Here is a 15380-nt window from a genome sequence, read left to right as displayed (position 1 = left end):
TGAAAGATAAATCCCAGCCTGGCGGCAATTTCTTCTTTTTTCTGATTCTGAGGAGCCATCAGTGCTAATTGGCCCAAGAGAGGATCATCTCCATTGGAATTGAATCAGTTGAGTGGGCACAAGGGTTGTGTTGCACATGTGTGTTCCTGTGTTCCTCGCAGGAAATTGTGAAATAGCAACGTTGGTCCATAGCGAAAAACATTTCTATTTCACAATTTTGGCTCTAAAATTGTTAAATGGAAAAGTTTTTTTTCAATGGGAGTTAATACAGGGGTGGGAGGTTAGGTTTAGCTGTGGGGGGTGGGAGAGGTTAGGTTTAGGGTTAGGGTCTGGGTCGGGGGTCTCCCGAAGGGGGTCAGTTCTCCGACCCCGAAGGGAGACCTCAGACCCTCTAACCCTAACCCAGACCCATAGGTGGAGTTTGACTTTTAGCTTTGGGCGGCTAAAACATTTTGGCCTTCTGGAGGAGCGACTGGCTCCTGCAGAAAAGTTGGCCAAAAAGTTGGCCTTTTTACATTTTAAATTTGGCCCGTTTGAAGCCAGATTTAGAGGAATATCAAATTTTAAGGCTGGCATCATCATGGTCTCTCTCTCTCTCTCTCTCTCTCTCTCTCTCTTTCTCTATCTATCTCTCTCTCTCTCTCTCTCTCTCTCTCTCCCGGCGAAACATTTTGCCTTTTTTTTTGCCGTTTGAAACCAGATTTAGAGGAATTATTATTGTACAATAATTACAACAATTAGTCTCTGAATAATAAAGTATTATTAATAATAACAATAATAATAATAATAATAATAATAATAATAGGCTGCTGCTACTACTACTACTACTACTACTAATAATAATAATAAAGTCATTATTATTGTTATTGTTTTATTATTCTTAGTGTTATTAATCAGAGTAATTCTTGTTATTATTAATTGTTGAATAATTATAAGAATGGAAATATAAGAAATATTAGAATATGAGTAGGATTACAGAACATTAATGCTCATTATTGTGTGTTTAGTAATGTAATGTTGTACACTACATTTACCTGCATGTAATGTACATTTATATTATATAGCGCTTCACTGTTCACTGTTGCTTTTAGCCATGCTCAGACACTTTACAAACACAGGATAAAACAACTTGAATAAAGAGAGAAAATATTCAAATAGATGAGAGGGGGAAAAAGGTTATAGGTCAAAAGCAACAGTGAAAAGGTGGGTTTTGAAGGCTTTTTTGGAAAGATGACAGATGAGTATGAAAGACAATAAGTTTTGGCCTGTCAGAGGAGGATGAAGATGTTAATGAGCATCATTGGTGGTGGAAAGGAAGGTAATGGAGCAGGGGGACACCAGCAATGGTATATCTACATTAAATTGAAGCATGGGTCTGGTACCTGACTGATGCCTTGCGGGGAAGGGCTTATTGCTGCTGTCAGTCCTCTGGGAAATGTTTGAGGTCCCAAGCTTCTTCTCCCTGCATCTCCTATAGGCACCTTTTCCTCTCAGTGCCCTCATCATAACACCCGGGTGCACGGAAGCATGAAGGCCAACTGTCATCTGTTTTGAATCAAGGCTTTCTCTCTCTCTCTATCTCTCTCTATCTCTCTCTATCTCTCTCTCTCCCTCTCTATCTCTCTCTCTCCCTCTTCCTTTTTATCTCTGTCTGTCTGCCTGTCTGTCTGTCTCTCTCTCTGTCTGTCTGTCTGTCTATCTGTCTGTCTGTCTATCTGTCTGTCTGTCCGTTTCTCTCTCTCAAACTAGTTGAGAAATAGGTAATGACCTTTATCAGTTTTGATTGAAGACAAAGGCTGATGATCCATATGTTCTCTGGTCTGCTCAGCCTGCCTCTGTTATTATCTTGTCTCTTTGAACCTCTTCTCAGTCCGCTCCTCACTGTGCCTCATCCTCTATATTTGTTCCATTTGCATCTCCATCACTCCCCACAATTACCCCCTGCTACTCGAATCACATGGTGTGCCTTCTCTGATCCTCTATTCTGTAAGATCTACATATGAGTTCTCTTCATCTGGTTTGATCTATTTAAGATCTTCTTCACCAGTGTTGCCAAGGCTCATTAACGAGCAAAGGCAAAGAGAGGCAGCAGGAACAAACTTGGCTTGTGTCAATCAAGACAAACTTCTGCCATACAGTATATTATATATTTAAAAGTGCACCTTCCACTGTTTGAGAGTCACGTCTTCTGTGGTTGATCTGATGTCCCCCTAACACCACAGTTTCACTGCAGCTACTGAGGAAGGCCTCTTAGATCAGAGGATTCAAACAGGAATTTGAAAGTGTATTCTGTGTCATTCCTGTCCTTTTTCTTTTCTTTTTTCCTTTTTCTTTAATCATGGCAACATGTTTGGTAATAAGTAGTCATTGCTGTGGTGTTTTTCCACTGCCCCATCCCATAGATCAGTGGTTCCCAACCCCTGGGCCCGCAAAGCAGAGAGTCACATAGAGCAAACGAGAGAGTGAGAGACAGAGAGCGAGCGAGAGAGATACAGAGAGAGAGACCTTTAGCGTGCATTAAGAGAGGGAGCCGGTGGCGTGAAAGTTAAAGACAGGCGCAAGGAAAGGATCCTAAAACATTGTCCTTTTTTCCACGCATGCATTAAAAAGAGCCCACGCTGGATCATGCATTAAAAAGAGCCCACGCTGGATCGCTTTGCACATCGGCTTACAATGCACATCTCGTTGTGTAGTAAAAAAAAAAAAAAGTCGATGAAGTGAAATCATATTGTTGCAAACCCATTTCTATCTTGAGGCCGTCCACTATGATAATATCATATATATTATATATATGATGTATCCATTTGAAGAAACATAACGTCTCACAGACATGAAAGAGAAAAAGAAATGAACACAGGCTTTTAGTGTTTGTGCAGTCACTGCACATATATTGAACTTGACATATCACTTCTCAATGGGAACATTGCCGGGACACAATTAAGCCCTGGGCTCCCACACACATAATGGTGAGTTGCAATGTTTTCATATATTCATGTCCTGTGTATTTGATACAAGGGCGTCAATTCAGTATGGCAAGCTATGGCAGCCGCCATACCTTGGCTTCTAGCTAAATTTGAGAGAGAGGGGAGGAGAGAGCGAGGGGGAGAGACAAAGCGGAGAGAGAGATATGCGCACGGGGAAAAAACTTGCATCTGCTCGTTAAGCTTAGGACATAGGAAGGCAGCGCGAGGCGGAGCTCCGCAAACCGGGAGCGCACTCCTCGCTCGGGTCGGTGTTTGCTGCTCAGAGCACCGCTGTTTACATAGTACAGTGACTGGCCCATGATAAAGTCAATGAAACGCAATTAAAAGTAAATGGAATGCCATTACGTTCAGTAGACTGAGCCCCATCCACACGTGCGTCGTGCGGTGCGCTCCCCTCTCTCTTTCTCCTCCCCTCCCCTCTCTCTCTCTCCTGCTCTCTCACAGATGCCGATTCATTCTACCAATGATGTTGTTTGTTAAGCATACAGTAGCTACCTTGCAAAGTCTTTATTGACTTGACAGTTATAGTTTGTAGACAGAGTGACCGTATCCAGGGGCAGCTGGTGCATTTTTGTCCAGGGGGCTATATAGACTACCAAAAATTGGGCTGGGTGATCTGGTTGAAATCAATATCATGATAATAATCATAAGGATTTTCTTGATATCATTACTGTTGTTCATGCTAGGTTATTTGCAAATAAACACTCTAACAACAATAAAGTATTCTCTGGCAGGCAGGGATAATTACCATTGTGTAACACAGCTGTTTACAGTAGAGGTTACACTTCCTCACACCATAGGCTATAGCCTATTATTGTTTTTACTGCTGTAGTGTGTTGGTCATGTACACAAAGTAGGCTACATTAATGTAACTGCTCTTGCAGGCTAAACATTCATATTTTTAGAGGTTAGGGTTCCTTGTACAATTTACAGCATTCATTTTTATGCACAGCCTGTGAGTCAGTGAAGTAAATCACACAAAAAAAATAAAAAAAAATGTAACACTACATGTAGGGCCTAGCCCTAGGCTATATCATTCACTGGAATTTAAAAAAGTATGTTTGCTATACATGTCACATAACTGAATTGCATATAGAAATAACTCACCAAAATTGACTATTGCACAACCAATTTCACACAAAAAAATCCATGAGGGGGGGAACCCCCCCCCCCCCCCTTCACCCCCCCACCACCTACCTTGCCATACCTTGGCTCTTGCTGAAATGACGTTTTGAGCCATGCACTATGCCTTTAATATCCATCAATCCTGTGCTTAACAATCTTCCCTCCGCCCATCCACCCCGATCCACAGCAACATTTTAAACCGGTCTGCGGTGCAAAACAGTTTAGCAGATTACTTGTGGTTAGAGATTAATTTATCTGAAAATGTTGCAGATTATTCCTTTAATTGTTTTTACAAACAGGGATAGGTTATTATGGGTAAAGTAAGTAACTAAATATATCTATACAGTAAGTGAGTGATGCAGCAACTTAGAGACTGCTGGGGTTTTCCAGTGGCTCACCTGGTAGAGCGCATAGAGTGCTGTCCTTTGTCACATGTCATCCTCTCTCTCTCTCTCTCTCTCTCTCTCTCTATCTCTCCTGTCTGCCTACTGTACTATCCTATAAAATCAGAAATGCCCCCCAAAAAATCTAAAATCTAGAAAAAGGGGGGAAAAAACTCACTGTTGTCATTGTGATCTGAAGTGGCTTCACTACAGACCTGTATAATCATATACTTCAGAGTAACACTACTTATTCTGTAACAAGGACAGGACTCATAATGTCACAAGACAAGCCAACGTTTTCTTACATGCAATGCAGAAAGTGCAGAGAACTGAACTGTATGGCTTGATGAGTTAACAGAACGCTCTCCTTCTGTGGAGGAAAATTAACACCGCTCACCTCAAAGATAAAACACATAACTTCAGTTTCACAGTTTTTCTTTTTCTTACTTCCACTGAAGGCTTAAATGGTCTTTCATGTGTTTACTGAGTTGCATGACCCTGGGCCCTTGAAACCAGCTGTTAAAAGCCATTAGTGGAGACCAAGTACATGGAGCAAATTATTTGACGGTGAGAATATAAGCTTGATTCATCGTTATGGGAAGGTTATACATCTCTTAGAACATTTTGCTGAAATGCTGCCTGACAGATTGCCAGTTTGTCCTGATGGAGGTCCTACTCAGCATGACCTACAGTACACACTTTGTCCTGATGGAGGTGCTATACTCAGCATGACCTACAGTACACACTTTGTCCTGATGGAGGTGCTATACTCAGCATGACCTACAGTACACACTTTGTCCTGATGGAGGTGCTATACTCAGCATGACCTACAGTACACACTTTGTCCTGATGGAGGTGCTATACTCAGCATGACCTACAGTACACACTTTGTCCTGATGGAGGTGCTACTCAGCATGACCTACAGTACACTTTGTCCTGATGGAGGTGCTACTCAGCATGACCTACAGTACACACTTTGTCCTGATGGAGGTGCTACTCAGCATGACCTACAGTACACACTTTGTCCTGATGGAGGTCCTACTCAGCATGACCTACAGTACACACTTTGTCCTGATGGAGGTCCTACTCAGCATGACCTACAGTACACACTTTGTCCTGATGGAGGTGCTACTCAGCATGACCTACAGTACACACTTTGTCCTGATGGAGGTGCTATACTCAGCATGACCTACAGTACACACTTTGTCCTGATGGAGGTGCTATACTCAGCATGACCTACAGTACACACTTTGTCCTGATGGAGGTCCTACTCAGCATGACCTACAGTACACACTTTGTCCTGATGGAGGTCCTACTCAGCATGACCTACAGTACACACTTTGTCCTGATGGAGGTGCTACTCAGCATGACCTACAGTACACACTTTGTCCTGATGGAGGTGCTATACTCAGCATGACCTACAGTACACACTTTGTCCTGATGGAGGTGCTACTCAGCATGACCTACAGTACACACTTTGTCCTGATGGAGGTGCTATACTCAGCATGACCTACAGTACACACTTTGTCCTGATGGAGGTGCTACTCAGCATGACCTACAGTACACACTTTGTCCTGATGGAGGTGCTACTCAGCATGACCTACAGTACACACTTTGTCCTGATGGAGGTGCTATACTCAGCATGACCTACAGTACACACTTTGTCCTGATGGAGGTGCTATACTCAGCATGACCTACAGTACACACTTTGTCCTGATGGAGGTCCTACTCAGCATGACCTACTGTACACACTTTGTCCTGATGGAGGTGCTACTCAGCATGACCTACAGTACACACTTTGTCCTGATGGAGGTGCTACTCAGCATGACCTACAGTACACACTTTGTCCTGATGGAGGTGCTACTCAGCATGACCTACAGTACACACTTTGTCCTGATGGAGGTGCTATACTCAGCATGACCTACAGTACACACTTTGTCCTGATGGAGGTGCTATACTCAGCATGACCTACAGTACACACTTTGTCCTGATGGAGGTGCTACTCAGTATGACCTACAGTACACACTTAGTCCTGATGGAGGTGCTACTCAGCATGACCTACAGTACACACTTTGTCCTGATGGAGGTGCTATACTCAGCATGACCTACAGTACACACTTTGTCCTGATGGAGGTGCTATACTCAGCATGACCTACAGTACACACTTTGTCCTGATGGAGGTGCTACTCAGCATGACCTACAGTACACACTTTGTCCTGATGGAGGTGCTACTCAGCATGACCTACAGTACACACTTTGTCCTGATGGAGGTGCTACTCAGCATGACCTACAGTACACACTTTGTCCTGATGGAGGTGCTACTCAGCATGACCTACAGTACACACTTTGTCCTGATGGAGGTGCTATACTCAGCATGACCTACAGTACACACTTTGTCCTGATGGAGGTGCTACTCAGCATGACCTACAGTACACACTTTGTCCTGATGGAGGTGCTATACTCAGCATGACCTACAGTACACACTTTGTCCTGATGGAGGTGCTACTCAGCATGACCTACAGTACACACTTTGTCCTGATGGAGGTGCTATACTCAGCATGACCTACAGTACACACTTTGTCCTGATGGAGGTGCTACTCAGCATGACCTACAGTACACACTTTGTCCTGGTGGAGGTGCTATACTCAGCATGACCTACAGTACACACTTTGTCCTGGTGGAGGTGCTATACTCAGCATGACCTACAGTACACACTTTGTCCTGGTGGAGGTGCTATACTCAGCATGACCTACAGTACACACTTTGGGGCCTCTTTCAGACAAGCAGGCCTAAGCCCTTGTTCACACAGGAAGGATGCCGAACATAAGTAGAGCTGAAGCTTGAGGCAGGCACAGGCTGAACTGACGCCTAACCGTTCACACAAGAAGCCTTCTCTTTTCCTCTCAGCGCCTCCTCGGTGCGCCTTGAACCCGCCCACAACTCCCATTGAATGAATGCCTGGCAGCTTCAAGCTTCACGCGTCACGCCTGGAAAATAGGACTGAATCCTGAACGATCGCTTCAGCTTGGCTTCAGCGTTGCTTTGGCGTTGCTTCAGCCTGGTTTCAGTGTTGCTTTGGCGTTGCTTCGGCGTATAGTGTGAACGGCCACTAAGTGAAGTTTGGAAGGTCTAGCATTTAGGAAATCTGCCTCCCTTCCTGTTTCTGTGTTAGAGCCACAAATTATAGGACGTGCATGATATTTTTATTTAATCTTTATTTAACCTTTATTTAACCAGATAAGACATTTGAGATACAAGATCTCTTTTGCGAATGTGATCTGGCCGAGAAGGCAGCAGTTACAAGCCAGGTTACAATCAACATAATTACAGTACATATAAAGGAAACATAAAAACAGGGCTATAGAGCTGAAACATTTCAAAAAAGCAAGGACAACCAAGTACATCATAAAATACCACATCCAAGGGTAATAAACATATGGCCTAAAAACAAATGTACAGGTCAAGAAAGGCAATATGATGATGATATGCTCTTTAAGATCATTGGTTCGGGTTTGCAGGAGAAATAGTGAAAAATAGGTTTGGCATAGAATTCTAAATGACCCGTATGCACAGTGAATTTGTCTTTATTTAGATATTTTATTTTCATTTTTAACAATACATGAACAAGACAAACAAACAAGCTCCGACACAGCAAAAGAAAAGAAAGGAAAGCATACATATAATATCAACACTTATTATAATGTGGTGCTACCATCCGTATAGGGTGTCTGTGTGCTTGTAAGAGATGTGCATGGGGTCCCACGCAAGGAGATCCAAGAGGAACCAGTCGGGCAAGTCACCCACCACCCCCAACCTCGTCGAGAAACTGTAGGCTAGAAACGGGTCCCAAATAGTTAGAAACTTCCCAAGTGAGTTGGTTCTCAGGGATTTAAGCCTCTCCATCCTTATAACAGAGATCATGTCGTCAATCATAGTTGGAAAGAAGGTGAAGAGGCGGACTTCCATTCTTTCAGATTTTTTTTTTTTTAGCAACAGTTGTCCCCAACGTCGGAGACTGTTGCACAGCTGTGGGGAAGTCCAGAGAGGTCTCCGAGCAGCCGAAGATGGCGAGTTCTGCCTCCGGCTGCAGGGTTGTTTTGTAGGCCTTAGAGTACCAGTCAAATATTTTGGCCCAGAATCCTGTCAGTGAAGGGCAGAACCAGAAGGCATGAGACAGAGACAGAGTACCCTCTGACGTCTGACACCTGTCACACAGTGGTGAGACAGAGGGGAAGAACTTGTGCAACTTATGCTTAGAATAGTGAAGACGATGAGCAACCTTAAATTGAATCAGTTGGTGTCTACTATTAACTGAGTGTTGGAGAAAAATATTGTTTCAGCAACTGGAGCAGTCCCTGCTATTCTATATGGGTGAAATGTCAGTGTGAGTCTATGTGTCAAATGGCATGGAACTTATAGCATAATTAGGCCTATAGCTTATTGATTAATGTGTCAGATGTCATGTTAACTTATATTTTTCTCCAACACTGAGCAAATTGGACCACAGTCAAATTCCTTTCCCATATACAGTAATGTCAGATAAATCAATACCAAGTTCCCCCAGCCACGCTTCTCTAATCCTCTCAGTAGAGGCCATGGTGCGGTTATCAAACAGACATACACATTTAGAAATAAGATGCTATGAGGAGGGCTCAGCAAAACATCGAAAAAGGCATGTTCATTTGGGAGCACTTACAATGAATTTGTCTTGAGACAAGCAATTTGAGGATTTATTTTTAGATTCTAAGCCTTATGGTTGAGGAGTCATTGTCCAAAACGTAAAATTGCTTGAAAGAGAACTGCCATATCCAATCGGTGTAATTTGTCTTGCCTGATTTAGTGGGGAATTTTGAAACCTATCAAATTTGATTTGTTTATGACTGACACTCCCTTGTTTTAAGACAGAAAAAGAACAAGATTATCCTCCTAATAAAAAAACAATAGCCTTACAGGCTTGAACCTCTAAAAATACACAGATGTCAACTAGAAAGGCAGCATTTGCTCGTTATTTCAGCTTTATGAGCTCTCCTCAGAGGGCAGTTACAGCACCATTATCTGGATGATGCCATTTCCAAAAAGGCATTTTGTTAACAGCACTTAAAGATGGATGCTTGTAGATAATGGGCACTTACAGCAACAACAAGCAAACAGAAGGAAGGCCAAACCTTTCAATGACAATGAAGCTTGAAGTGAAATTAAACTAAACAGAAGCAAAACACTGCTGCTCTGAGGTTTAGCCTCAAACCGTTTCATAACCATCACATTGTGTGTGCCGAGCTGCAGGGTCAGCTCAGCAAGCTGCAGAGCAAGCCTGTGCAGCGGGCCAGCCTAGGAATCGAGCGCGCATAGCGCACGAGATAACTACTTTATAAATGATAGTATGAAATAGAATAAATGCATTTAGGCAGTTAACAAGCTGTCTAACTTTTTCCTCTCTCAGTAAAACAATATAATACACATTTTAAATAAAAGACTGTGGAAGAAATTCTGCAAATGTATTTTTTCGACCCAAATAATATCTCCTGCTCGAGCCAGTCTTTGAATAACACTGGTCTAGAGTATGTATGTACTGTACCTCCTTATACAATATAAAGTGAACCTGTCTCATGTGTCGACTTGCACTTCAACCCTGTCATAATTGAGTGACATTTAAATAATCAATGTTATTGTATTATTTATAAATATGGTATGTACCGTATTTCTGTCATTGCAGCACCTTGGAGAGATTCTGTGAAGTCACAGTTAAATTATTTAAAATCTGCCGATATGAGAAATGTGTGCTACTCTGTAAGTAAAAACAGACTATCAAAATAGTGCCAGAATTCAATCACAAATGTGCCTTTGCCTGGGCTTTGAAAACTTTTAACTACCTAAGTTGTATTTCATTTAACATGTCAGTTATTTGACCAAATATAAAAGAAGTAACCATTATCACAAATTAAAATGTTTGCACTTGGGAGAAACATATGAAAGACAAAAGACTAGAAGAATCTCTGTCTACATTGCATGAGGCACATATTCTACAGGCAGCCATTATTCACTGCACCATTTCATGAAACATAAAAAAAACAATGCTGTTTTGTTCCTGCCTCTGCTTCCTGAAGCAGCTGCTTCTTTCTGCTTCCTGAAGGACAACTTTGTCAATAGTGGTGATTTCAGATACAGTAACAACTTTAAATACTGCCAATACAACGACGGATACAAGACAACGAGACAATATTATAACATAGATACCGTACTGACAATACAGCGACAGATACAAGACAAGACAATATTATAACATAGATACTGACAATACAGCGCCAGATAGAAGACAACCAGACAGTATTATAGCATGTGGATATATAGTTATAGAGTTACAAGTATAAAGAGTTGGGTAAATACTATACAAACATGTTCTACAGAGATTATGGATTGGATAGGTTCTATGGATCTTGGTCTATGGTTCTTGGAAGGGTCTTAAAGCCATCTTGACCTAATTCTTAATTACTTGACATTTGTTTCTTAGACAAATATAAATAGTGAAGTTGACCCTATGTGTGAATTTCTTTCCAAAGCCTTTGTCTTTCCATCAAGGCAAAGGGCTACTTTAAAGAATCTAAAATATAAGATCGATTTGATTTGTTTAACACTTTTCTGCTCACTATACTTTTCATGTATTTTTTGACCCACCTTCGCAATACAGTAGCTCTTGGTGGTCAAAATGCTTCAGTGAATACTTCCTCCTCGCTTTCATGTCTCCCTCTCTGGCACGTCAGACCTTTTCCTTTTTCCACTTTTCTGAAGTATCAAGTCAGTCTGAGAGCTTCAATCCACACATCCCCGACTCTTCGCCCACCAACCCCCATCTTCACAGAGCAGAGTGCTGTGGACTGTAGAGTCTGTTTGCCCCGCATGCCTCTCTCTTCTCAACCTCTCTGCCTTCCCTGTCGCTCAATCACCCGCTGCTGCCTTCTTTTCTCCTTGACAGTTTTGGCTGTCAGCGTTCACTCCAGACCCTCTTCTGTCACCCTCCTGCCAGGCTTGTCCTCATTATGCTCCTCCTCTCATCATCATCATCTCTCATCTCCTGACTCCTTCTCACTCTCCTCTCTCTCTCTCTCTCTCTCTCTCTCTCACACTCTCTCTCTCTCTCTCTCTCTCTCTCTAGGTCGGTTTCTCAATGGCAGCTACTGCTCTTTTGAAGAGGACGAGTGCGGCTGGCAGTCGGTAACAGGCCGCGGTCTCTCCTGGAGAAGACCCCAGGCTCCAGCCAAGGTTGCCAGACAGAACTGCCCATCATTAGGTGACTCATTCACTCCTTCTTAAGATTTGAAAGTTCAGGACGACTCTCTGTCGTGACTCGTGTGTGTGTGTGTGTGTGTGTGTGTGTGTGTGCGTGCGCGCGTGTGTGTGTGTCTTCGTTCTGCTGTAATGGCTCATTAAGATGAGCTTCAAAGGGAAAGCAGCACTCGCGCTCATTATAGCTACGATCTGGAACAGTTGAGTCAAAGGGTTGGATTGAACAAGAGAAGCCAAACATCTGATCTGTCAGATACGCGCACATATGTGTTGTTTTGTTCTGAACTCAAAGCTGCTAAAAACAGAAGCCTAGAATAAAAGCTCAAACATACACTACTGAGTTCAAAGTCTCCAGTTCATCATTAATGGAGAAACTATAACTATGTTATGTATCTTGATGATATCTTAGATTAAAGTCTGGGCGCCGCTCACACACTTTGAGCTGTTTTTATTCTCCACTATTGACAGAACTACCCAAGATGGTATCGGAAAAGCATTGATGAATTCCATTTGATAGAGGATTGCTGCTCTATGACATATTGCAAACTATATAAATCATTATAAATCATACAGTGTGGAGCATCATTTTGTCATCACTTTGAAATGACACTTTCTAACAAAGAACTTATGATTTCTAAACTGTAGTCATAGATTCTCAGACATTATTATTTGAGAGTTCCTTTGAAATCTTTTGAAGTGTGAAGTTTTTGGTGTGTTGTGTTTATTTGTGTGTGTGTGTGTGTGTGTGTGTGTGTGTGTGTGTGTGTGTGTGTGTGTGTGTGTGTGTGTGTGTGTGTGTGTGTGTGTGTGTGTGTTTTGAAGGAGCTACATTCAATGTGGAAGGAGGCCAGTCCAAAGGTCAGCACGGCTCAGCATTACTGAGGAGCCCTCTCTTCCCCCCGCCTCTGAGAAACTCCCCCTGCATGGTGAGCAGAGCACACAGTGTGTGTCTTCTCTACACCAGCACTGTCATGCAAACACATACAGTACACATCCCCACAAGCAAATACACACATTACACAAGCAGACACACACACATACTGTACACAGTGATACTGAAACACTCATTAGTTATAAGGGGCATGAATCTGTTTCTGCCATCAGACTGCTGGGAATTCAAGTTATTTTACTTCAAGCTTGCCGCTGGACATTCTCATTGACACAGTGTGCTGCTTGAAATCAGCTTTTTTGGCTGTTTTAGGGTTTCATCAGATTTGAATGGAGTACCGCAGGGATGACGTATTTTTGTAGGCTTACCCAGTTTTCTGAAAATCGCGTTAAAAAAACTGATTTAAGGTCCTTACACATCGGGAGCGTTCTTTTCGTGCGATGAATTCGCACGTCAATAATATTTTCGGAACCTATATCGGTCAATGCAACCGTGCATACCAACGGCGAAGTTTCGCTGAGCGTTATTGCGGCGTTTATTTTTTCGAACCACGGTCGATTTTTCAGAAATTCGCTTCCAACGTGTACACGTCTGTGGCTGTGATTGACAGGTGGGTCAAAACTCACATCGCAATTTCGTGCCGTATATTCGCACCGCTCTTGATGTGTAAGGACCTTTATGCTTAGAAAATCGTGTCTTGCTGAACACAAAGTTTGCTCCTCATACAAAAATCCCATTGACTTTTACACATACAGTAGGAACCGGAAGTGCTAACATCCAGGTCTTCCGGACTCATTCCTGTGTTACTGTAAAATAAAGCCTTGGCTTTCATTCTGTGTAAAGATATAGAGGCTATAGTGAAATTCAAAAGCTAAATATAGCTTTGAAGCTCATAGGGTGACAAGTAGTTTGTCAACAAACTTCACATTCCTCATGTTGCCGACAGGTTTGCGGTTTTCATTGTACTTTGCTATTGGTGTTTTGGACTCCCGGTAGTTTCAATTATCATTGGGCTGTTTATGGGTTTGGCTTAATTGGCACTGGGAGGGTTTTGCCACTAATGGCTCATTTCCACAACATTTTACAGGCCTGCACAGCTCGTCACCACTCGGCTCTATTTGTTTCGACCCGATGGATGTTTTGTTTCCACCGCTGCTGATCTGCCCCCGCCCACAACTGGTCGTCATAGCGACCGCATATCTGTCCTCCGCCTATAGCCGAAGTAGGCTATAACATAACGTTAAAATTAAATCCATACACAGAACTTTTAAACTGTTTATGAAATACTGGTGCCTCTAAATGACCTACAGTGTACATGGGCAAATGTGACAATCGGCCAGGAGAATGGATATCACTTTGTAGTTAGTCAAACTCACAGGCATGCGCTGCGCGCGGACGGGAGAGGCGCTACAGAGTGAAGCCTCTACCCCGGCGGCCTCTCACCAGGCAAGACCGCGGCTTCACCAAAGCCCCGCCTGCGGCCTAGCGGAGCCGACGCTGCACTCAACTACAAGGGCTTCCTGAGCAGCAGACTTTTTCTCTCTCAAAACAATTGAAACCCACCGCCATGTTAAAGCTGAGTAAAGCTTAATTTATACTTATTAGAAAGTGTCGCTCAGCACATGGTCGCAGACGAAAAAGAAAGTGTCGCTCATGGTGTTGCATTTATACTTCAGTGAACGTTCGCTTCTGTTTAACGGTCACGTGACACTCGAACGCTATTAAATGCTGACAGCCAAGAGAAGAGAGGGAACGCACAGTGAAACCACATCGGAGGCAAGATGTAACGTACTTGACTGCAGCCGCATATAAACGACACACAACTCACCTCCTCTCTCTCTCTGGGAAATGCACAATGTTCTTTGTGATTTTCACGAAGTCATAGATCAAGGACAGGCTGATAAAAATAGCGGGGACACGTTCATTCATTTCAATCGAGTGAAAACCAAAACAAGGAAGTCAAACGCATGCCGTCTATATAGCCAATCAGACTTGCGCGATACTATGACGTAGTCAGCGACACTAGACATTTCACCAGGTAGCAGACACTGCTCGCCGACACTTGAAAGTGTCGACTCAAGTCCTCATTTCTGTCGGCGACCGTTTCAAAAGTGTCGGCAGACGAAGCATAAATTGGGCTTAAGGAGATCGATTTTATTTCACCAGAGGCGAAGGCAGCAACACAAAAGACTGATGGAAATAACATAACAGAAGAGAAGGTAAGCCCCACTAAACTGGTATGCAGGGGTTCACAGCGCTAGAACCTCAACAGAGCAGGGACCAAAAGCAGCACGACTCAACCCCGACTCAACCCGGGCTGTCCACGTTTTTGATCGGTGGAATGAGACAAAAAAGCGAGACGAGCTGGGCGGGGCCGCGCTGATACCAGCGGTGGAAATGGGCCATAAGAACCTGGCAACACTTCTCCCTGTCCCTCTCTCCCCTTTATGTGTCCCTCATAATTATGAATCTGCATCTGCATACTAAAAGGTTGATCATCCTTCACTTCATTGTCTTCATTGGTGGGAAGATATAGTTGTCAGGCATCTCATCCTGTGTGTGTGTGTGTGTGTGTGTGTGTGTGTGTGTGTGTGTGTGTGTGTGTGTGTGTGTGTGTGTGTGTGTGTGAGAGAGAGAGAGAAGGAGAGAGAGAGGAGACAGAGATATATTGAATTGATATGATTAAAATACATTGAAATGAATTACTGTGAGGCAGAA

General features: G+C 43.0%; 1 protein-coding gene across 1 annotated transcript in view; it reads left to right on the top strand.

Moving 5' to 3' along the window:
- alk (ALK receptor tyrosine kinase) overlaps positions 1-15380 on the top strand; it is a gene marked incomplete at both ends in the record, with an annotated part of 658401 nt that overhangs the window by 529877 nt on the left and 113144 nt on the right. Inside the window, 2 exons of the mRNA XM_083632425.1 lie at positions 11643-11777; positions 12596-12699. Of these exons, the coding sequence (XP_083488551.1) occupies positions 11643-11777; positions 12596-12699 (239 nt within the window). The remainder of the gene's footprint in view (positions 1-11642; positions 11778-12595; positions 12700-15380) is intronic.

Source organism: Poromitra crassiceps (genome assembly GCF_964638095.1).
Source record: "Poromitra crassiceps genome assembly, chromosome: 3".
Lineage (NCBI taxonomy): Eukaryota > Metazoa > Chordata > Actinopteri > Beryciformes > Melamphaidae > Poromitra > Poromitra crassiceps.
This window is presented reverse-complemented; position numbering and strand designations above follow the sequence as displayed.